The sequence below is a fragment of the Paralichthys olivaceus genome, chromosome 11 (genome assembly GCF_024713975.1).
Source record: "Paralichthys olivaceus isolate ysfri-2021 chromosome 11, ASM2471397v2, whole genome shotgun sequence".
In the NCBI taxonomy this organism is placed as follows: Eukaryota; Metazoa; Chordata; class Actinopteri; order Pleuronectiformes; family Paralichthyidae; genus Paralichthys; species Paralichthys olivaceus.
Window position 1 is genome coordinate 14,911,903 of NC_091103.1, and position 25,019 is coordinate 14,936,921.

Sequence of the window (25,019 nt, forward strand, 5' to 3'; positions counted from 1 at the left end):
ATGATGAGTTCGAATGCTTTTTTAAACTAAAAACAAATTGTCCTTATCTGAGTGAATGAATGTACAGAAATAAGTACAAAGACCGGATTTAGTGCATATGATCAGTGGAGACACACTGATTAACAGACCAAAAACAAATCTGCATGCTACTATTTATTACTATTATAAGGAAAAAAAACAAAACTGTTAGGGTCGGGACAAACAATGACTTCAATTATTGGTTATTGTATGTCCTAAAAGGTCAAAAGATTCTGAAATGCCCATCAAAATGTATTGACCAGTCAACAGTCCAAAAACAAAAAATATTAAGTCTACAATGTGAAAAGTGACAAACTATTTTCTATCAAAGTAGTTGCTGATTATTTTTCCATTGACTAATTATAAAACAATTAGACATTCAAACTGACACATTCAGACTTGATTTTGACATGTTAGCTGAAAATTACACCCAGATACTCAGAGCAACATTCATTTCAGGGTCATGCTTTAGTCACTGATAACTGCAACATTAATTTATTTTTTTGCTACTTTATAAAAGCTGTAAGAGGCAAAAAGCTCTATAGAGCTGCAGGATTTGCTAAAAATTCAGTAATTTCATCACTACAAGCCACTCCTCCATTCGTCAGTCAATTGACACAAAGTAGTAGTAGTAGTCATTATTCATTAAGGCTTTAACACAAACTCATCTCTACTAGGCTCTGTTCACTCATGGTGGAGAAAGTGAACACTGGCATCAGATTCACAGGGTGGTACAGCCGTCTCTGGCATGAGATTTGCCCAGTGAATGAGACTCTGTTGTGTTTGATTGTCTCCATGACAGAGTCAGTATTTCCAAAGGCTGAAAAATATTTTTAAACTCAACTTAAGATACAGACTCAAATCTAATTGCGCATGGCAGAGGAAGCTGATATCTTTAAGGATCTCTCTATCTCAGTCCATCCTTATCCTTCTCTATCGTCAATACCAGGTCTGTGTGCACTGGTATGATCGGTTGGTGTGTGTGTGTGTGTGTGTGTGTGTGTGTGTGTGTGTGTGTGTGTGTGTGTGTGTGTGTGTGTGTGTGTGTGTGTGTGCGTTCCAATGCACCAATAACCTACCCATAGAACTGTGATTGAAGTTGGTATGCCAACACTGACTTCAGATGGACGAAACGGTTTGGTGACCTTCTTTGGACTGTCATATGTCTATTATGTTTCTTTTCCATCTGTCACTATCATTCTTAACCACGACCACAGCAAAAATCCAAACTTTTTTTTCTCAGAACACTAGGTTTTTGTCCCCCATCCCCCTCATGGTATAGATTGACCTCTGACCTTGCAGCTGGCTGCTCCCTTCCTGTTTCCTGCTGGCTGTGATAAAGTAGCTCAGCCAGCCAGCCAGCACAGCGCTGCGCTAATGCACCGCAGCACAGCCAGCGAGGGACAACCTTAAAGAATGAGAGTCTGTCTGGACAGGCACTCACAAGTAGCTGTAATATCATCATGCAGCTGTATTATCTTTTCAGCATAACTTTTAAGGGAAAACAGATCAGGCATGAGCTGAGCCCTGCGTCAATGCTAGAAAAAGTGTTGACAACACTTTATAAGATAAATTAAATCACAACAGTTCCAAGTACCTTGTTGATAACTACCATGTTTTTTATCTATAAACAGGATTTTAATCAGATTTGGAAATGTAAGAACTGGCTGACAGTACAGTTTGCCATTCATCCATTCACACACACAGAGTCATACAGTGCATCTACTAGCAGCACTTTTAAAATATTAGACTGTTACGTGGACATTTGATGACACAACCTTGAGTTATTTCTGCCTATATGGCAAACAATTAAATGATTCATTGAGAGTAAGTGGAAGATTAATCAATAATGAAAATAACAGTTTGTTGTCTGAGAAACACAGTGGCTTATGTGTTTGAAATTCTGGCTTACGATTTTACAGTGGTCATCACTTTATGAATTCAACTCTCCAGAACTGGCTTCATTCCAGATCTCCATCAGGAAACTGCCATGACAGCGCACACACAAACACACACTTTCTGCTTCTTTACACAAACTCCTAAATAATCTAAATACATTAAGCTGAAGCTAGACCAACTTCTCAAAATGTGCATTTGAATTTTGATTTAATCTTACTTCCAAAGCTCGTGTTATTCTAAACAGTTGATTAAGGCTTAAACTCATTATGAAGGAGAAATGAATGGTATCATAAACCAAAGGAAAAAAGCTCCATAATCCTCCCAATAAAGTTGAATAGTCAGCTAAGTGCATTTCTGAGCTCATGTAACCATGAGGAGAAGAGGACTTTTTGGTTTTCATCATGCTGATCACAATAATCTAATAGTGTGAGGACCACATGAGTTCTGCTCAGTGATACTACTGCGAAATAAATAACCATGATGCTCTGCTATTTGTATGTGTGAAAATGTAAAGCCCAGAGCTATAAGTATTCAAATGTAACAGATGCAGAAGCACTCACCACAGACTCTAAAGTGTGAAGTGAGTTTTCTATTCCAAAGACTGATAACCCCTTAGCTACTTCACTAACCTCTAAGAGCTTTCCTTACTTTACTCACAACTCCATCACAACCTGCAGCTAACCACTCCCTGGTCCTGGCCGTGGCAGAGCAGAGAGAGCCAATGCTTTTTTCCCCTTTAATTCATCTCAGTTTGTAGAGAGAGATGAGCCACAGAGAACTCATATCTTATGCCTATCTAAAAGCAGTGGTGTTAAAGAGCAGTGTGGTTTTCTGAGAGAGCGACGCTACAATAACACTGTAGATTCCATTTAATTTAGGCTCAGAGTATGCAGAACATCAACCTGAGCTATACTTGGAACGTTTCAGAGTGATATTTTGTTAGTGCAGTGCACAGGGTATCATTATTACTAACTTCTTTTCTGGTGTAGTGCACAGGCAGACAATAGATAAGCAACAAAAAAAACTTGTGTGGCAGAACTTGAGTTTCATTTCCACAAGAAATAAAACACATGAACAACTCAACATTTTCTTACCCTTGTATTGTATTAATTGATTCCAAAGTATAAGGTTGCCTTTCACATCACTACAATGTACAGCGTACGTGCCTCTAGTGTGGTCTATCACTTGCAAGCTGAGTCAGGGTTTGGCAAAATACAACAACTGATAAACTGACAATGTGCAATAAGTCATGTCCAAAAATATTCATTCCACTGGTTTATTATTAATCCAAGTGTTAGAAAGTACATCCTCGGGGGAAAAATATATAAAGAAGACCTTGAGAGAGATGTGTGAATTTAGATGGTAGAACACATACTAGTCTGGACCTTGTGAGGCAACAACAGACGACCATGAAAAAGGACAAAATCCCTTTCATTTGTGAATATGGGCTTAACAAATAAAATTTGATTGATTGATTTCTTTGTTTTAGGGGGAAATAAAGGAGATCTGCTTCAACCCAAATACAGAGCAGACCACTCTCTGGGTACAATCTTTACAATCTTAACAATTCAGAGACGATTTCCCACTGCAACACTGAAATAAACATACATGAAACTGCCTGTCTAAGATCAGCGACAAGTTTAATCTTTAATATCAGACAAACCATGAGTGTATTTTCCTACTTTTAAACATTTAAGCGTGGAAGTGTGTGTGTATATATATTTTTTTATTTTTTATTTAACTTATCTCTCTACTGTAATCAATTTGACAGTTTTACAACATTTTATTGCACCAATGCATTTGTACATTGCTCCATCCAACACTACAAACACAGATGTTTCCTTCATGGTTAGAGCCTCAGTGATAAGATGGGTCACCAGATAGTCAAAGTGAGGGACTTTTGTTTCACATGGATGTCAGGTACAATTACAGAAAATAGGAAATCATATTTTAGGATGTAGATGTTCGGAGTGCCAATGACATTTGTAAATACCAGAGGTACTGTACTGTAAAATGACTTGTTATTCTCTGTCCACAATGGCATGCCGACATCAATCATTGTCAACAACACAGATGCACTTTACTGTAAACAGCTGCAGAACAGGTTTCCTGCTGTGATTCTTTTCTGTCCAGGATTGACGTCATTAACAAGATGTGACCTGTGCAACAAATACGATTAACTCTATAACTGAGATCTATGTCCAAACAAGAAGCAGCCAGTAACAATGTCATAGCATCATACACAACAGTGCCAAGCACCTGTTACAGCGCACTGAAAGGAAGGCCTCATGCAAAGCGTGCACGCTTCATCTCCATGTGGCTTCAGATAAAGATGCAAAAATGGTTCTGACAATCTCTGGCTTTTTCCGAACCATGGATTAAAATAAACAGTGTGTGTGTGTGTGTGTGTGTGTTATAAAGGAACTGAAAATAATAAATGTTTGGTTAATTATAAATATTTTTGATTTCATTTGAACATTAATTTTTACAAAGAAAGAAGCTGATGTAAATCATTTTGGAGTTTTTCCATGACACCTGCAAAAGAAGCCTGAACAGTAGTGCAGATAAGCCTGAAAGAGTCAAAGCTTTAGGAAGTTGTTCCTACCAACCATTGTAATAATATCACAGAAGCATGTCTGGAATGCATTTTTCTATTGTGCAAGGGACTGGGGCAATATGCTTTTAGTGGGGTAGAGATGATGGAAACAAATAAAGAAGGAAGGCTAACAGTGAAGTGTGGGATTAAAAGATGTGTGGATTAAACAGAACCATGAATATGGTTGCCACTAACTATTATTTTGATTAACATAGATGACGCATTTGATTGACTAATCAATTTAGTCTTTAAAATGTCAAAAAGTTACGAAAAATGCCTAATTTTTCCAAGGTGACATCTCCTGTTTTGTTCAAGCGACAGTTCAGAACCCGAAGATATGGAGTTGTCAATGATATAATGCCAAACTGGCTGCTGAAAATGAACTACATGCTGTGTGATCTGACCTGGATTTGAGGTGTGCATAGCACAAAATGACATAACATTTCTAAAGAGATGAGACGCTCTCCTCTCCTGTTTTAAGCCAGTTCACGATGGTGAGATTTAGAACCTTAAATTCCTTCAGTATAAATGTTGGCAGGACTCAGTGAAGTAGCTTAAAAGAGTGTTAAAACAAAGTCAACAGCCATAATGCTTTTCATGACCGAGAGCTAAGGTGTGTAAAGATTAAATATGGGTCAAATTGGACAGTAAAAGATATACACCCATACTACAAATACAATTTACAACATATTATTAGCCTTTAGCTTTATTACTTTTTGCAGCGTAGGCTGTCCCACAGTGTAAATGCATCACCCTGCAGCCTACAAGCACACCACTTCCTGTGACCAGCTGGACCTATCGACGGTGGTCAGGATGTGAAGGCAGCTTAGCCCATCAAGATGATCAAACAGTCTCTCACAGAGAGGTCAAAGCTGTATCCGGTTAGAGGAGAGTTAAAGGGCTTTTGAGAGGACACATTGATCAACCCTTCCAGTGTATTGCTCTGCTCAGAAGCTGCAGAATGTGTACTGTTAAACTTTAACATAAAGGTTTCCTATCAGACCATGAACTGGCTTCAGACAAAGTGGCTGTGTTAAACACCAGGAAGAAGCTCATGAGGACAGCACAGTCATTTATCAACACAGAGATATTAAACAAAACTAAGCAGCAAAGCATTTCATTAATAGATCACAGTTACAAGTCAGTAGAACCCTAAAAAAAACATTATTTTCTCCTACATGGCTTACAGACAAGTGAGGCAGCCAAACTTTGTACTCATTTATGTAAACATTTATAGACCACAGCGATATTCATCTACTCAATGTGACTTAGTTGGAGTTATAACAGTTAATCATATAAATATAAAAACATAACTTGAATATAAATACAAATTATCATATCCTGGATCTGAAACAAAAAAAAAAAGTTTGCTTGAGAACTGACTCAAAAGATTGATTATCCAAATATTTACCAATTAATTAATAACCATATCCAATTATGTTTTCAGCATCATCGCTGACATAAATGAAGCATTTTGCAAAATTTTAACCTCTGGTTGACATTGTTCTGTTAGTCACTGTCTTTTCAGACAATATTTCACATTTGGGTGAAGAGTAGAAGAAAACGTGTTGACTAAAAAAAAACCCAACTCATTCCTATGTGGATCTCTGTCAACGCTAAGGCCAGAAAATGTCTTGGCCTATGCTGTGTAAGCCAGAAGAGGAAGTAAGGGAAACAAACAAAGAGGAAGTGCTGACTGTGCTGTGTTGATTCTGACTGAACATGGGCTGTTAGTGTCAATAATTAAGTCTCACAATAGAATCACTTTTATATACACTCCATCCAAAGAGTGAGCCATTCCTTTTTCTCCCCTCTGTCAGGATATAAAAACACTGTAAATACATTATGCCTCGTACCCACACAACACAGCTGCTACTAACATCAGGACCATCTTATCAGACTGTTGCTCTACATAAACAAACCCAAGGTTATACTGCACTACATCAACTCCACTTTATCTCTACAGCTGAACAATCTGTGTGATTCATATGGAAGTGGGGGCTGGATAAATAAAGGCTCTAAACCTCTGGGGAAGATAACGTGGACGCTGCATCCAGGGGCTCCCGTGACATACTGGGATCTTTCACTCTGACTTGAAAATAAGAGTCCAGATTTTCATCATTTAACTGATTAACTATCAAGCACTGATACTGACTGAAGTCACAGTGGTGAAAATAACAGTGGTTGCTAATGTCAAATTTTAATTCAGGCTGAATTGAAGGATATAATGAAAGCAGCGTAATATCAGACACATTTTTCTGCATTCAGGCAGATTATCTTTAAATGTAGTTTGTCTTTTCTGTCTGAAACATGTGCTGAGTTCAGCTTCAGCCTAACTACAAACTAGTCTCTCTACGTCATTGGTTGATTCGATAGCATAGTTAATTGGGCTGATACTCATTGGTTAGTGTCACTGCCACTGCCTTCTCCACAAAGACAATAGCAGTCTTTGTGTGTAATGTCTGGCGATGTCGTGGGCGTGTGAGCGTTTCCTCTACTTCAACCAGGGATTTGTTTCCGCACAGTTCTTGGTGCAATGAAGTGATGATGAAAATGAATTTCACAGTGGATTGGTTAAGATTCACTAAAATAACTTCATCGAGGTACATGCAGCGGTGGATGAGATAGAAGCCGCTTCTGCTTTCCTGTTGCCTTAGTGGGGTTTTTCTGTCTGCAAGATTGCTATCATGGTTGATGAGAAAGATCACTCTCAGAGGAACTAAGCAACAACAAGAGGATGTGTCACCTAGGACTCAATAAATGAAACTATTACCAAATTTAAGGCCAGGTCCAAAGATGCTGTAGGATTTTAAATCTTTTCTCAAGAGGACACTGAACAAAACCAAAAAACTGTTGATTCACAGAGGGCTAATATAGCATGCTGTCTCCAGAGTTTGTACTGCTGCAATGTTAAGGCTCTAGAGCTTTAAAACTATGGTCTCCTTCACAGAATTCCTGTCATGGGTCAGGTCCCTGGTTCACATTTGGCTGTGGCCATACTTATTTTGGTTGTTCAACCAGCTGATTTTAACATGGTTTCTTAATATTCACGACAGATCAGAACCACTGTGACTTATGCAAACTTATGCGAACCCTGTCATCCACAGTGAAGTGATTGTTACAAGCCAGGCTAAATAGTTACTAAATAATCCGGTTGGGCTATGCATTAACACAGATGTGCAGCCTATTCTTACATTACCATAATTCCTGCACCTACTACTGAGGCTGGGTGTCCAATTAAAAATTAGTTTCACACAAAAAGAGTTGGTACAACTGCTTCCTGAATTACTCCCACCTATAAGGGCATACTCCTGAAACTTCTGCAAACACTGTACCTCCATGAGGTCCATACCTCATGTGATAAAAATATGAATACATAATGGTTCATATTTTCTTTGTTTTTTGTGATACATATGAACATTTTAACAACAGACCTGTTATCATTAACACCCAAATGACTCCAGCATGGTCTCATTCATTTGTACACGATTTGGGGACAATTGTGCAAACAAAGCAAACATGTTTGTTTAAATATAGAAGAATATTGAGTCCAAAACAAATCATATTATTAATATAACAAAGTATATTGTATCGTATAGTATGTTTGCTTCATTATGACCTTTAGTTTTCACAATTTATTTATTTAACATGCAATGCTAAGGACTTCAAATGAACAAGTCACTGCTGTTTATTGAGTGCAAGGCCTATGCTAAACAAGAGTCATCAGGAGAGGATCTATTATATTTTGATGAGAATAATCATAAATATGACAAAGCACACTTTAAACTAGTTGATCATTTTCTTATCCTACAACCTGAGAGCTGCCCACAGGATTTTATGGTCACTCCAGTTTGTCTTTACACAGTGTTAATTTAGTGTCCTGTAATCCTGCATTCAGTGTCAGTGCCTTGTTTGTCATTGGTGAAAAGTTCTGCATTGAGAGATATTCTCAATTTGGCCAAGTCAAACTCGTTGCCATAGAAATACAGAAAGGATGAAAGATTTCAAGGTACAACTTCACTCCCTGATTAACATAACTGTGGAGTTTAATGAATATAAAGGTTTTTGAATTGAAAAGACGCATCAACAGATGTACAGACAGATAGATCACTGTATTCTACTGCATTATGTTGCCTGGGGGATAAAAATGTAATTATATGTGGTGCAAACTTCAAAAAGGTACAAACTTAGATTAAACTGGTGCAGCTTTGACCTGTTCGCTTATTTTATGAGTTTCAATACGGGCTCATTATTTTATACTACCCATTTTTATTTATGCTCAGTAAAAATGTGAAAGTAATTTTCTGTGTTGTGGCATTTCCATCTTTGACATTTATTACTTATTACTACGGCCATCAGAGTGTCCTGAGTCCAAGTGTTAAAAGCTACCATGACAAAGCGAGCATGAATAACACAATTTATAACAATTCCAAGGTTATTTTCAGCCATTATTCCACAGATGTTGTGACATCATACACACAGTGACATGTACACATTAGCATGACTGCTGAAAACATTAACTCATGACCATTTACCTGCTCCATAGGGATGAACTGAATTAACTCATAAATCCTACAGTTATCAGCTGTTTTACTTTGCTTATGCATCAACATATATTTATTCATGAAGGACATGGGATGCCCCTTCCAAAAACCACATGGTGGCTCAAATATAGGGCTGGGTAATTAAACAATGTCAGTAATTATTATTATTATAATATATTATTATTTTATCAATGGCGATAGAGGAAAATTCTAATATATATTAATACATTGCTTATGCATTGTGTAAGCACAGTGAGAAGGTTTAACACATAATTGATCTATCTCAGATTTGTAAAAATGTCTTGCTGTTTGTCGAATGATTGTCATTCTCTTCCCAATAGAAAGACTTTAAAATCACAACTTTCACTCGGGCAAAAATCAATCTTGAACTTAAAAGAAATAATTGATTGAAATGTAAAACAATTATCAATAACAACTGATCATTTTTGGCCATATCATCCAGTCCTACTCAGATAATAACAGTAATGAGGTATAAAGTTGAATATTTCTTTTAATCTTATATTTACAATGATGACAATTGTAAGAAAAAATGTATGTCAGCACACATTATAATAGTTCTGCAACACAGAAAATATCTAAACCAAGATGTTGCACGGCAAAACAACCCAGCTGAGGAAATTGTTTTTGATCTGGTTTGTCAAGGAGGTCATTAAAACGCTATGCTTGGCAAATGAATAAAGCCATTTTCAGGCTCTTATATTGCTATTACCGTCTCCCTTAGGGCAAGAGTCTGTCCACTCATTTCCACTTCCGCTCTGTGTCATTGTCCAACTGACCTATTCAAACCCTTCTGCAGACAGCAGCAACTAAAGCCGTTTTTAGACATGACCTGGGGATAAAGACTGGAGAATTGGGTCCAGACTTCACCCAAAGTTTGCTTTTCACACATGCACAATGTAGTGGGAGGTTCTTTCATTTTATTCAGGAGAGAGGGGGAGCAGTCGGGTGCAGCAGGCAGAGGCAGGAAGTAACGTATTAATTCCGCTGCAGAGATCACGTGACTATCTTGACCACACACAGACACTGGTGTCAGCTCTATTCAACACAAACTCTTAAGATATCTTCTTTGGTGTCTTCTATGTGTATGACACTGCTTTTTCACTGGGAGATATTTGTTTTCTTATATTATTTTATTTTTGTGGCCCCACTTGCTTGCAATGAATCCAGCGGGGGAGCCCCTGCTGTGTTCTCACATCGGATTCCTACAAACTTTACACAAGGGGGCCAGACGGAGAAAATCTGCCGGCTCTCACATGGACATTAGCTTTCAAACTTGCAACTCCTTGAAGAAAATGTGGAGAATCTCCGGAGTTCAGTGCATGTCTGAAAGCAGCTTAACGGTAGCCAGACACATAATTCTGTCTTGACAACCTACTCATTATTACCAGCAACTTTAAAGCTGTTTTGTCTGGAGGTATCTATAGGTTTTCTCATCTTTGATATTTTTTAAACCATGACAAGAGGAATGTGGTATTAATTAAACTTACACAAGTCTTTCCATACTTTAAATCAGAATAAAGTTTACTTTTAATAATTGTATGTCAGTGGGATGGATAAAGACTACTGAATTGTATGAGGAATGGAAGGTAAGGGGAAGGAGCCACTTCGTCCTTTCAAAAAATAAACATTACATTAAGACACACAAAAGAGAAAAAGTTCAAGCAGATGGTAATCTCTACACAAAACTGAAGTGACAAGCAGGCAGGCAGGCAGGCAGGCAGGCAGCTGTACATTAAGCGCCATTCTGACCACATTTGTTCACATGATCAAACCACGCATCTATCTCCTCTTGTTTTCACACATCTTGAGCTATAACCACTCTGGGGGTTAGGAATGGGTGCAGTTGTTCTCTCTGCACCACCACAGTCATAATTATTCAGAATGAACTCCACCTTTTTCAGACAGGCTCATTGAGAAGAATTCAAACAAAAACACAGAACAAAGTTTGAGAAGAGAACAGAGAAACCAAAGTGAGCCATTTTTGACACTGTACTTTTCAATGCCATATTTGTATCCACTTAACTCACCTGGGTTGTGAGTTTTCCTCATACATGCGCTCTTTGCCCTCCTTGAACAAGCTGATGGTCTGCTTGGTCTTTTTTGTTAGGTTCTCCATGAAGACCCGGAAGTACTCGTTTTCCCCTAGAGTCTCCATTTTGCCCTCATAGCGAGACAAGATGGTGCGCAGGTGCTGGTAGGTGTCTGGCAGCAGATCTAGGATGTAAGGGGGGCTGTTCTTTAGAGCCAATTTGGGGTTTTGGCACAGACGCACCACCTGCAGAAAGAGAGGATGTGACAAGATAACGTAACTGACACGAGGCGGAAAACGTTCAAGACAGAAGATGTGTTAGAAAGATAGTGGTAAGAGTGGGGTTAACAGAGAGTGACAGCGACAGAAAATCAGACAATTGTCCAAAGTGTCCCTACAAATGTTCATTCTGTGCATTAATAAGAAGTTTGGATTAGAAGAGCTCTTTTCTGTATGTAAGCACTTATCTTTAATGCACAACATTGTTCGTGAGCCGAGATGCAAGATATGCAGAATAAAAAATGCCAACAAAGTTGAAGACCAAACGAAAGGCCCTTAAAAGCCCTGTCAAGGTTGAAGCTTTGAGTGTGGGAAGTTATGTAGTGGTCGGAGTTAATCCCTTTTAGCATCAAGAGGTATTTTACCACTCAACATTACTTTTGTATCAAGAAAAGAAGAAGATGGAGGTGAAAGAGGGTGACGGAACTGCATTCATCCATGCACAGTTTCTGTTCTCTCTATGAAGCAAATGACCCTATTTCTTACAAATTTACCATACAGATGTGTATGAGGATGTAGGAATGATTGCAACTTATTACACTTCTACAATGGCAAGCCTGAAGCTTCTTCTTAAGCATTTCAAGAGTAGCCGTTGGTATATTTAAACTTCCCCATTTCAATTATCTGCACACTTCTGCCTTTAAAACAAATTCTCTTGACTCAACAATAGAGTATGTCTGCTTAGCAAACCGCTAAAGAACTGAGTGTGACAATGATAACACGGAAATGAGCTTTAATTTTAGTGACATGTCGCAAATTAAACTTTTTAAATGTAGGAATGATTCTCAAAAGTGAAAAGCCTGCATCTGTGGTCCTCGCAGGACTGTACCAAACACGTTCATTCAGTCAGAATGAAGCGATATGTCAGCGTACCTGTCTGTCACTAACTGTCCTGCCAGCTTGCCAACAACCTGCTTGTATTCTCACAGCATATGACAGCATCTTCAGTCAGGGGCTTAGACTGCTGAAGAAGACGATAGCCAAAAGTCAGTGAAAATGTTGACTTTTGACAAAAAGGCTGATGGTAAGGGGTGCGATGTATTGGTTGTATTATTTCAAAGTGTAGCATGCTCTTGTTAGCTTATCCAGGATTACCAACCATAGCTTCAAGTACAAAATACACAAAAAAACACATATCAAACAGTCTGACAAATATTTATTACTGACCCCATAGAAAGAGAATTGCATAATTCTAGAGAACGTCTTCTATTTGATAGTTTCATAAAACAATTAACTGCTGCCATGTCAATCGTCAGACCATGGGAAATGTGTCTGTTTCCACCTCAGTAATGTTCAACCTTTCCTCACCCATCTCACTGTACTGCTGCACTGAATCTGAGTCACTGTGATGACCATTACAAAACACACTGGCGGGCGGCCTACAATGCTTTGTCATTGAGCTCTGTCTGGACATGACTGCTGTCGTACTCACAACAGGACTCAAGTCTACAGGCACTAATGTGAGCACAGTGGTACAAAATATACTACACAACGCTCCTCAAGCAGTCAGGGGTCTCATGTCCCGGTTTGAACCAGCACTGATATGGAGCTCAGCTGTTAGCTTCATTGATAACCGAACAATTGCACGTCAACAACAGGATATGGACATTGTCGACTGATCATGTCTGAGGGGAAATATGGCAGGGATAGCATTACAAGAATGTTGCTTTGAATTTCCTTGCCGCTTCGTTTTGGAAGCCATCGGTTTGTCGTTATGGACTTCAAAAGAACTTCGGTCAGTTTATAATTGAATCAAGTCTGGGACCACATATTTTTATCAATTATCACCAATAGAGAAACAATTTTCCTTTTAATGCATGAATAAATATCCTGCAGACATATGAATCTGTGGTATGGTAAAATAGTTGACTGTAGACGTAATAACATTTTTCATGTGATCCCATTTAAATTCTGCCAATAGGTCCCACTAAATCTTACACATGTCAGAAGTCAAACTTTAGCAATATTCAACAATTATTTGATACAATTCATCAGTTCTTCTCAATTTCCTCACTGCCATCAAGATGATTGAAAGTAATTTTTTCGATAAAAAAATTCTTTAATTCCAGCTTCTCATTTGTTATGATGATCTGATCTTTGTGGCTTATGTCATTGTAATTGAATATCTTTGAAATCTCAAAATAAGCTATTTGGTGGTGTCATCTAAACTGTTATGAAATTGTGTTGAGTATGTTCCAGAAGTTTCTCACATTTTTTAACCAAATCATTAAGAAAAAAAACTCAAATGATGAGAACAATCCTTAGTTGGTGCTTTATAGATCCTTGAGTGAGAGTGCAACACATATATGAGATACCACTTTGTATATGGGCCACTGGACTCGGACCAGGACTTTCATCATCACTGTATCAAATGCTTCTCAAAAGAATAAGGTCACATTTGACTGGTGGGATATTTTCGGCAGGGTCGCTTCCACAACATGGAGAGCGTTTTTAGCATTTGGGCTTTCTTCGGTCTGCGAGAAGTGAGTCTCAACTTCCTACTGACACTGAGGGTAAAATCGATCAATGCAATTAGATCAAGTAGATATCAACTACATCCAACACTTAATTTTTAAATTAAAAATCATCGTTTTTAACATCAACAATAATCAGAGTTCATTGAAACATGAATGGATTGGAAGCTACAAAAAGTAATATGGCTCGTTTTGTAGGACATTCAACTACAAAACGACTATTTATCAAATATTGGTCATAAGCATCCATAGTGCATTCAGCATTAGACTGAACAGGTAAAGTTAGCAATGACCATTTCATTTAATCTATTTAATCAATAAGAAAAACTAAGATGCTACTGAAGGAGAAAGACGAGCCCAAAGCTGCTTTGGAACAACTTCTACTCAAGTGTACGCAGCACAGTAAAAAGAGCTGTGTACCTTTACGTATTTTACATAATCTTTTTATAGTTGACATTTGGATTCTTTTTTTTTTTTTGACTACATTAACAATTGAGCTGATGCCAATATGCCTCCTGTGTCATTACCAACCAACACTGTGTCTTCATTCCTTACCCTTCTCCATGTGCAAGGAAGTTTACACTGGTTATGACTGTTGTTGTGCCTCGAACAATATCATCTACCGCAACAAGACTTATATCCAAACCTCAGGCAAGCACATGTACATGCATGCAAGGGCACAATAACCGAGTACTCTGGTAAGGCTGCTGACTTGATGTAAAATGTTGAGTGGCTCCAAGCTAAACTGCATTCCACTCATCTTTTTCTCTTGCTCTCTTCTAGCTGATTCTAAACATGGCACGGACCTGGAAGTTTTTAAAAAACAACTTTTTAAACAACAAGTGTGAAGAAAAGTTGACGCTGGTGGAATTTGTTGTCTCAACTTTCCCTATTAAAGGGCAACGGTTTCCTCTTTCTGTAGAGCTCAAAGACTGTTCCTGGAAAAATGAACAATAAGTTCATTACTCGATTTTTGATTTCACTATGTGGATCTTTTTTTCAATAAGAAAGTCTGATAAAACTATGTTGTACACCTCAATCAACCATTTTTTTGAACCATTTTGTATTTTGAAGTACTATCAAAGTTGAATTTAGCGTTTACACTCAGTAGATTAAAGCTATGTTTAAGATAAGACAGTGACTGCTGTCTTACTACAATTGTGTAGGCACAAAAGACATAAAAAGAACAAAAACCAATGAAAAAAGGAAGTGCTACAGGAGAACAGGACAGAATTTGTCAGCCAGACAATGGAACTGGTATAATTCAAAATAAAATGGCTACTTTCATTATTTCAACTCCTGCAAACAAAAATGAAGAAAACAAAAGTATATTGATACTAAATACCTCCATGTCAACATAATATAATTTTAACATTTTACCAATGTAAATACGATGATTAATGGGTAGAGATATATCTAATTTCACACAGCTATCATTCTCTGATAAGTTCAGAAATGTGCGTCAGTGAGCTGTACTCACAAAACTGCTATCATCCATATCATCTCTGAGCAGCCTTTGAACTAGAATTCACTTCTGATTATCTCCAAGAGTGTCTTTAATAAGCCAAATAAGTAAAGTAATCTTAGCCAGAAGTGTGGCTGATTTTCCACAACAATATTCCGGTTTGGGTTAAAGAATGGATAATTAGCCTGAAGCATGTAGCACGCAGAGCAGAGGCAGTATTGTAACACGTAATGGTTAAACTTTTATAGCTATAAAGTTAAATTCTCTGTTCAAACTTGATTCAGACTCCTAAACGCAAATTTTGTCAGGGTATCACAAATGTATTGTTCAAGTCAAAAGCTTGCACACAACATTTCAATAATTAAGCTTCGTTATGCTGTCTATGGAAAAGGCACACTGAGTAACACTGAAGAGAAATATTAACCTAATGCTTCTGATAAAATGTAACTTGCTGTGTGGGAGGTGTTTTTTTAAGAGAAACTATTTTTACTTTGCAAGTGTTGGTCTATGGTTTATATGCTGGGCTGTTTTCCTGAAGACAGCGCTGACCAATATTTCTGCAGCTATTTTGAACAATCTGGTTGAGATACTTCTGGTCTTAAAGTCTTCATAAAAAGGTGAGATACTTTTTTTTTTTTTTTCTCTCTCGCTGGTCCCGCAACCGTTTTCCTGCATCAAATGAATATGGTAAATTATTCTCACACTGTAAACTGCAAAAGCTAATCTGTCTGTGCAGGTGGTTTAACTGGCATCAGGTCAGTTGTGCATCTTGTGTCATCTTGTCTGCACTTCGAACACAGAGACACAAAAACTTTTTTTTTTTCGAGTTTTGAACATTCACTGGGAACAAAAAATGACTGACGCTGAAGGGTCACTCGTGTCAGGTCTACAGATGCTAATGGGGCAAAATAAACTGGGTTGTGGTTTCTTAATAATAGCTTTGGAAACTGGCTTAACATCAGATCTTCGAACTAAGGCCTCGAAGAGGAAGGAGACACAAAAGAGTGGCCTGTCTTCCTCCTCAGACTAATACTGCTGTGTGAATCTCTACAGGAAACTGGGGGTCAAACTGCTACAGACTTCTTTCCTGAGAAGTGAAGCTGTGAAATGAGTCTTCCCTGTGAAACAGCATAACTGGCCTAGTTAAATGGACTCATTTCCTTTATGTTTTACTTGGTGCCTTGTTACAGTTTCCAGCAGCTGACAGACAGTTGACTGTATTTCAACAACAATATACAGGAGGGACTGTTCCTGTGCTAAACTCGATGAATCTCAAGACTTGGTTTCTTTAATTAATGTTTACGATACATCTTAGTATTCAGATGTGCTCCAACAAGTTGGCTGTAGCACGACATGACAACAAGTTAGCAAGAGTGGCACAACAGTAGCAAACAGATGTGTTGCAGAAAGTCTCTCTCGCTCCATGAGCTAACGTTAATGTTGCGCTGTTTTAAGGCTCTGTGTTTTAAAGTGTGCGTGAGGGAGTCTGCGACTTCATTCACTATGTAGTAAACTTTGTGTTTGTAAATGAGCTAACGCTGGCTAACCAAGTCTTCAACCAACTGACTAGCCAACTTCACGCTAGCTACAACAGACCTGCAGCAGGCGAAGATTAGCTAGCTTATCGCTAGTTAGCTGCGGTTAGCTAGCAGTCGCCCAAGGCACCCACCGCTGCGGCTAACGTGAAGAGCTAGTTAAGGGCTAGTTAACGGCGATCAGAACAAACCTTGTCCATCAGCTTCCAACATTTCTCCACAGTCTTTTTGTCCACGGCCCCTGGCTGGTGATGGGAGTGGAGGTTGTGATGGTGTGGCTGGAAGGCATCCTTCATCATACCGATGAGCCCCCCGCCTTTCTTCAGGTTGCCTGCCATGTTCGGGCTCGGCTAGGGTCGGCCAGAGCGGCAGACAGGCGAGGCGAGGCAGGGGTCAGGGTGACCGAACCGCCGCCTGGAGTTAGGTGGACCGGGCGACGGTGATCCGGCACCCCCCGGCGAGGACAGCGCCCGAGCGGCGACTCTGAGCCACGGTCCGACAGGGGGTAGAGGGAGGGAGGGATGACTATCGGACAAATACTCCCATCAGGAAACCTAACATGAGTTTGCCAGATAAATGTCCCGATCGTGGCTAAAGCCCCTCGGTCACTCACACCCTGTGAGCCGCTGTGTGCTGCAGCTAGCTGCTCTGTCTCTCTGCAGGGACCCACGCAGGCTAATTAGCAGAGCACCAGACCTGCCTCCACTCGCCCTCAGCTGGAAGAAAATGGCACCGTCTCTCCGTGCTGGAGCCTCGGCTCGTCTCCTCTCGACAAAATCCCGATGCCGTCCCCCTCTTCGGTGGCAGCCCGTTTCTCCCGTGCTGTGTGTTGACGGGAAGTTCGGTGTCTGTGTGACAGAGTCAGCCCTCCTCCTCTGCGGGCTGACGACAGCGAGCGCTCACCGGTGACCGGGAACAGGAAGTTGCGCCGAAAACTGCGAAAGCTTCTCGGACACACGCGGGGACAGAGATGAATAAATAACGACGGGAATCAAACATTGCTCAGGATTTTTTTCTTTCTGTTTCCTCTTCATGTAGTCTATGGTTTCCTCCCGTGACGTGTGCGTGCGGCCCTTTTCCTTTCATTTGATTCACGTTCCCTTCCCTTGGCCCAGCCCCTCTGGTGCGCGTTCACGAGCCATGAATGTAACCGGGTGCGCGCAGCTTTTCCAAAACGTTGCGGAAGCGCTGAACTCTCCCGGGATCGTCCCGGGAGGCACACGGTCGCCCCGGGCAACAACGGACGCTTTGACACGTCTCACTAAAAGTACGGATCCGGTGTCAGGGTGTGCACGAGCTTCTAACCGCGGGAGGGGCCCTAGACAACTTGTGATTTGCTGATGTCACAGTCAGTCAGCAGTCAATTAAGCGACACGGCCAGTTAGTGCCGTGGCAACTCACTGTGGCAACCAGCGCCCAGCAACAAAGACTCATCCCTCTCTGTGGTTAGAGTGTGTGTGTGTTTGTGTGTGTGTGTGTGTGTGTGTGTGTGTACTCAGAGGAGTGAGCAGGCAGACACACAGCGAGCAAACATGTCTCCAAAGAAAAAGACAAAAAAGATTACAAAGAAGAAACAAGACAGATGTAATTTTCCTCTAAGATGATCCACAGTTTTTCTTTCTCATGTGATGCAACATGGACGTAAAAGTATTTTTTGTCTAGTTGCAGGTGACAATGACCTGGAGGCAAAGTACAGACGCAGCGTTCTGGATGTGGCCATCCTACAGGATCACATTGGTGAGCAGCTATTTTAAAGTTGACTTATTTGATTGAGTGTGCTTTAAATATTGACCATATTACTGTACCTTACTTTCAGGGTCAAACTAGAGGCGACCTTTGTTTAAAATAAATAACCCTTCATGTTTAAAAAAGAATGAATTAACACTGTAGTTTCTTAAGAATGTCTGACGTAACATGTTCTGTTGCTTCCTTTCATACTTAACAGATTCATAATTCAATCAACTAAATGTTAGACAGTAGTAGGAAAAATAATCTGTCCGTTTCTCAGGTTAGTTGTGTTGTTCGACCAAAAGTCCACAAAACAAATGTATCTGTTAAATTCATTTAAAACAGAAAAAAACAAATCCTATAAAAAATGTGGACAAACAAGTGTGGGAATACTCGGCCCACTCCGGGTAAACAAGGGAGAGGAGAATGGGGTTTGAGCACAGTCTTTATTTCATGTCGCCTCGCCTGGCAACCACACGCATATATTCACGGGTCTCTCAACCCACACACATCCACACACGTCCCCACACGTCCACACACGTCCACACACGTCCACACATGTCCACACAAGTCCCCACACGTCCACACATGTCCACACACGTCCACACACGTCCACACACGTCCACACATGTCCACACAAGTCCCCACACGTCCACACACGTCCACACACGTCCACACATGTCCACACACGTCATCCGGCTGCTCCAGTGTCAGGAACCCAGCCTACTGCAAGAGAACAGAACCAGGTCACCAGCATGCTCTTATTGATGGCCTGATCACCTGATTCCTCCCTGTTGTCCTACAGTTGGCGCCCTAACCACACCCCACCGTCACAACAAGTTTTGGGCATTTGCACTTAATTTATCGTTTCATTATTAAAACATTACTTCTCTGTTGATCAAATTATCGGATACATGTTTAGTTTTTAAAACATGTTTTTTCATATCAACCATTTCCCGTTATAGACTGTTTAAAGTTGTTAAACTTCACTTTAGGGTAGTTTACTGAAACACATCTGTTTTTATTCTACCCTCTACTTCTACTACACTAAACTTTTCAGTGGGAAATCATTTACCTTTTGACAGATGTAGTTAATAGCTTAAGTTACATTAATTGTTTCATAGGACACATTTATTTAATACCAATGGTTCACCCTGCACCTGATACAAAATTAAAATCTTCTTAAAGGTTCAGTGTGTAAGATTTAGGTGAAAGGGATCTATTGGCAGAAATTGAATATAAAATAATCCTAGTGATGTTTTCACTGGTGTTTCATCTAAATTGTACAAATTGTGGTTTTCTTCACCCTAGAATAGGCCCTTCACATTTAAATACTTTATATTTACATTAGGACCCACAATGTTTTTTTCACAGTCGTCCAAACTGGACAATCTAAACAACTTTTGAGTTTTTATGACAACTGAAGCTACCACAGGATCTTTTTCATGTTTGGAAGGGGAGGGTGAGGTGAGGGGTGTTCAGCTGCAACATGCAACTTCACTACTAGATATCACTGAATTCTACACACTGAACCTTTAAAATATTCATTGATTCAGTAAAAGCAAAACCAAAATAAGTACATCTGCTGATAATACTTTTATTTAGGTAATATTATGAATGCAGGACTTTTAGTTGGGGCTTTTATTTCAATATTGTTTTAGTTTTTACTGTAAAGTATTAGAATAATATGTCGTCCAGTTGGAGGCTGGGAGTTCGTCCAGCATCATACCACCTACAACACCTAATTATTATTGCACTAATTAGATACATAAGCACGTTTTACTAATGAGGCTTCAGTTTAGCAACACAACTGTGACAGGAGTATTTTCACAAAGTGTTCTTGTCGTTTGTGTGATTATACCACAGCTGTACAGTGTGAGTCTGTAAGAACGGTCCAGTCTGATAGGATTGACCTGAGGAGACGTGTGAGAGACATGGAGCAGAAGCTGCAGCATGAGCGACAAGACCACAGGGACGTCAACTCTAGTACGGTACAGACGGGGCATGGATGAACAATTAGCCTCTCTTTTAATAACCTGAGATACAGCATGGATCCCTATGGGAGTGAGGACAAGGGGCTTATTTGCTAAGGTTATGGTAATTTTTTGTGGAACAAAAGGTCTAATTAGCTGGGTACCTAAGCTGATTGCTGCATTAGCCTCACATAGTGAATCAGCAATGAAGGATGTAGAATATATATAAATATTGAATACAAATGTCATTGTAGACATCAGTCGCCAGTACAAAACCATGCAGACAGAACTGACTGACAAGACGAAGAGGCTGGAGAAGGAGGTCAGCCAGCTAAATGAAGAGCTTGGTATGAATATGCCTCATTTGAATATGTATTCTTGAGTAAATACAGACATAGGAGTACCATGTAGTTTTCAAATTTAAAGTGATGACATGTCTATGAATTTGTCTGTCCTGTAGCTCTGTGTCAGGAGGAACTGAGGAAAGAGAAAGGAGAGCGGGAGAAGATGGAGCAGGAGAAGGATGCCACCATCGCTGAGCTCCAACGCAAACTGGACAACATGGAAACAGACTATGAGAAGATCCTGCATGTGAGTTGTAACGCAACCAATTCAAACTAGACTGTCACTCAGTATAGCACATACCTCCACCAAGGCCAACAGTCCAATTAAATTCAGACAATCTGCACCAAACACCCTTAACATGACAGATTTTTAAAAACTAAGATCCATAAATGATTCTCTTGGAAATTTAACAAAAACATTGAAAAACGTCCTATACAGTATCCAACCCCTGATCCTAATATGCACCAAAATGTTATGGCATCCTTCCACCAAGTTTCAAACAAACAAATAAAGATGGAAACAGAACCTAATTGGCAGAGGTAATAAAAAGGATTTAAAGAAAGTTGTGAAGGAGCAGCTACTAACACAACTCTGTAATTTTCACTGGACATCTTTAAGGCCCAATGTGCTGTAAACCTGCAAACATAGTTATGTGCTAAGCCAATTGGGATGAACATCATTCCCACCCCCCCATTCCTCATCTAGTTTTCATTAGTTTCTATAGTGACTATCAGCGTTTCCCCTCGTCTGTGCAGAGATCAGCCTTGTAGGCAGGGACTAGTATTTCTTCATAATGGTCAGGTCTGTGCAGATGTGGAGAGTACTTGGGACTCATAGAGCATTGCACTGAGACCAGCTTTGTATCAGATGGGTTACACAGCACACACTCTGCACAACAGGTCAGATGGAGTGTGGTGATTTTATTAATTTCTGTATAGTGACAGTCAGGTTTAAGCCTACAATGTTTTGTAAGTACTGCTCCTTCACAGCTTTCTTTAAATCCTTCTTTATAAATACTGAACCAGTCATTACTGGATGGAAAGTTAGTTTTTTATATTTTTTAAGAATAACAAGACACTCATGATGGCAATTGCTGCAGTCTGTGTTTCATTCATTGAATTTAGATATAAAATCCCTGATCAACACTGATCAACTATTAAAAAAAAAAACCTAATGTTGTGGCTGATTGGTGTGTGGGGACTTCAGGGCACAGCAGGGGGTCATCAGATATTATTCTTAAGCTCGAGTAGAGTCTGTGTCAAACAGCGACATAATTACATGTAATGCAGTAATTAGCTCTCCTGTTGCTCGGAAAATGCTTTGTTTACAACCTGGGTCATAGTTTTATAAAACTAAACGTTAACATAAATTTGTACCATCAATATAGAGATAACAGACACAACTATAAAAAACAACTGTCTTAATCAAGTATTTTGAGGCCAAACTTACTCCAATCACATGTTAGAATGTTCTTGCTTTATACAGCCTCAGAACATCAATCTGCATGTTGACCCCACTTTGGTTACAGGAAGATGTGAGGAGGATTCAAAATAAAGCATAGAAAAGTATTTTATTGTTGCTTTAATGATCATATTTCCTTTCCCTACGGGGCTCTGTTGTGGATGTATTATATGCAGCGAGCACAAGTGCTCATGCTTTTTATAGCCACAATAATTTTGTACAGAGTTATGCTCACCTACAGGCACATTCTATTGTTTCAAACAAACTCCAGTTGTGAAATAGCAGAATTTTCCATCAGGGCATAATGATGTAATTTGCAGATAATGCAAAAATGTTTAGTGCACAGATCTTTTAAAATAAGTGATCAAGCCCTGTTAGAGGAGTCAACCTGTAATTATAGCACTCGGATGTGTATAATCATCATTATTTCTCTCTTTCCTGGTATGACACAGAATCTAATTAAGCCCCTTCATTATCAGCTCTCGCCTGAAATACATCAGCGTTAAAGGTGGTGAAAGGTGGGAGGGATATAATGTTTGACAACCGGGTGAAGCTTCAGCTTGTGTCTCATTCTCCCTGCTGTGTTCTGCAGGATACTCTGGACAGCCTGACCTCGCAGCTCTCTGTGGCTCGACAGCGGTGGGAGGACACGAGCACGACCTTTCATCAAAACTCCCAGGGGCTGCTCTCTGAATTTGGCCTGAATGCACTGGACATCTGAAAGATGGGCTCCTCACAAATGAAAGCAGCAGCACTTCTTAGAGAGAGTTTGGCTGAATTGAACATTGTGTAACTTTGCAAGTCACAATTCAGAATATGTAGCACAGAGATGGATGTTGTTATTACATAATATTTTACCACCAGTGTCTATAGACTGAGTTATCTAAACATGTATTCAGGGGTTCACCATGGAGTGTCTGTAATGTTGTGTAATGCCCACTAGATGTAGCAAATGACTGTTTGAGGAAGGGGAGATGTTGGCCAGTATACAAACATATAGAATACATATACAGACGTTCTTAAGTTTGGTGTTTTATGTGTAAATATGTGGTTTTCTTTGTTCTTTTTGACACAAAATATTTTTAAAATGAATAAAATTATGTGACGATTAGGATTACAGTTACATGCTATGGAATTATTGAAGCTGGAAAGAGCATACTGTACTGTACATAACACATAAAGGCACGGTAGCAAAACGGAAAATGCTTTTTATCATTTCTCATTTATCCTGAGTGAGCGTACCAGAGGCCAAATATGGACGTAAGAGGCAGCATCACCACCACTGCTATATTACAGTTAATAATACCACACTGCTGAGTTTGCATTCAACACACAACTATCACTAAACAGAAAGTATAAGGAAGGAAAATATAAAAAGTAAACAAAAATATGAGGTCGACTCACAATAGACAATAACTACAGTAAGGCGAAATAACAGTTAATGATGCAGGAAATATGATTTAGCTGCACACCATCGATAAAACTCAATTTCCCCCTCGGGGCACTGGATGAACAGATTTTACTTCCAAGGCTGTCATTTGTGTCTTTTTCATAAAATCTTTTGAGCCTCTCATCTGTGAGGTAATGAATCATTTACTCAGGGTTTAAAATAATTCTTAGCTCCAATGACCAATTAACACAAGGACCAAAGAGGCCTTTATCTGAAAACCAATATTTTCTCCTCAAACCACAAGGAGCTGCTGCCTTACCATCTCTACGTGTTTCTGTTTGCTCAGGGTTTAATGGGGATGACTGCAATTATCCCAGGTCTCATAAGTGTTATATGCATAATGCAATAAAAATACTACAATAATAACCTGTGGTAGAAGAAATATTTGGTAATTCTAAAAGTACAATTACAGCAACATAAAACTAAAGTCCATTACAAGTTAATTATGAAAAATTATGAAGTCTAAGTATTAAAATAAAGAAGCTAGAAGTACTTCATGTATCAAAATATAACTTGTTGCATAGGAAAAATACATTTTTTTAATTTTCTATTTTCTGCTGCATTAATGTGCATGTACTGAGCTGATCGAGGTGCAGCTTTGTACAGCCAAGTTTATCTATTTCAGTCCAGTGGTCATAAACTCAGGGGCTGGGTCTTTCCAAGGGGTCAAAAGATACATCTGAGCTTTCGTGAGATAATTATCTATAAAGTAGATTAAAGATTAGATTAAAATACTTATCATTTGTATTTCTGCAAAATATTAATCTTAATTAAATGTAAGTTAAAATAATATTTTTTTAAACATCTTTTTAAAGTGAAATATGCAAGTTAATATATATATATTTCTTTAAAACAAAATGAAATAATAATATTCCTGGTAATAATGTTAATCTAGTGAGTTTACCTAAAGTGTATGAACCTTTTTCCTGCAGCTATGCAGTAAAATGATTAGACAGAGTTTGGTCCATGTTGCACATGATAAATGAACTGATTCTTATTTGATTCTTTATTCATTTTTTCAGTAACTGAAGTTTTTTCTGAGATATAATACTTCATAGAATGTTGAGTCATCTTCTTGAGAAGTGACTGATGTGAACTTGAACTTTATCCGAGATCAACAACATTCAACTTGACTCACGTTTCGTGTCAGTTTTATCAGGTGATGTGGGTGTAGTGCTGTAATTCATTGATTGATTTCAACA

General features: G+C 39.1%; 2 protein-coding genes across 3 annotated transcripts in view; one reads left to right on the top strand and one right to left on the bottom strand.

Annotated features, from left to right (window-relative positions):
* Positions 1-17,198, bottom strand: part of cbl (Cbl proto-oncogene, E3 ubiquitin protein ligase) — a 35,244-nt gene extending 18,046 nt beyond the window's left edge. The window contains exons 1-2 of the mRNA XM_020088240.2: positions 17,052-17,198; positions 11,106-11,353 (exon numbers count right to left, since the gene is read on the bottom strand). Of these exons, the coding sequence (XP_019943799.2) occupies positions 11,106-11,353; positions 17,052-17,198 (395 nt within the window). The remainder of the gene's footprint in view (positions 1-11,105; positions 11,354-17,051) is intronic.
* A 751-nt stretch (positions 17,199-17,949) lies between these two features.
* On the top strand, positions 17,950-23,570 carry drc12 (dynein regulatory complex subunit 12 homolog). 2 transcript variants are annotated; one of them, XM_069534547.1, is made up of 6 exons: positions 17,950-18,444; positions 18,523-18,597; positions 20,455-20,574; positions 20,816-20,908; positions 21,022-21,152; positions 22,960-23,570. In XM_069534547.1, exons 1-6 carry the CDS (start codon positions 18,393-18,395, stop codon positions 23,086-23,088), a joined length of 600 nt encoding a protein of 199 aa, XP_069390648.1. In that variant the 5' UTR covers positions 17,950-18,392; the 3' UTR covers positions 23,089-23,570. The 2 variants fall into 2 exon arrangements, with proteins under 2 accessions (XP_069390648.1, XP_019943804.2); XM_020088245.2 differs by having other exon boundaries at positions 18,529-18,597.
* The last annotated feature ends 1,449 nt before the right edge of the window (positions 23,571-25,019 follow it).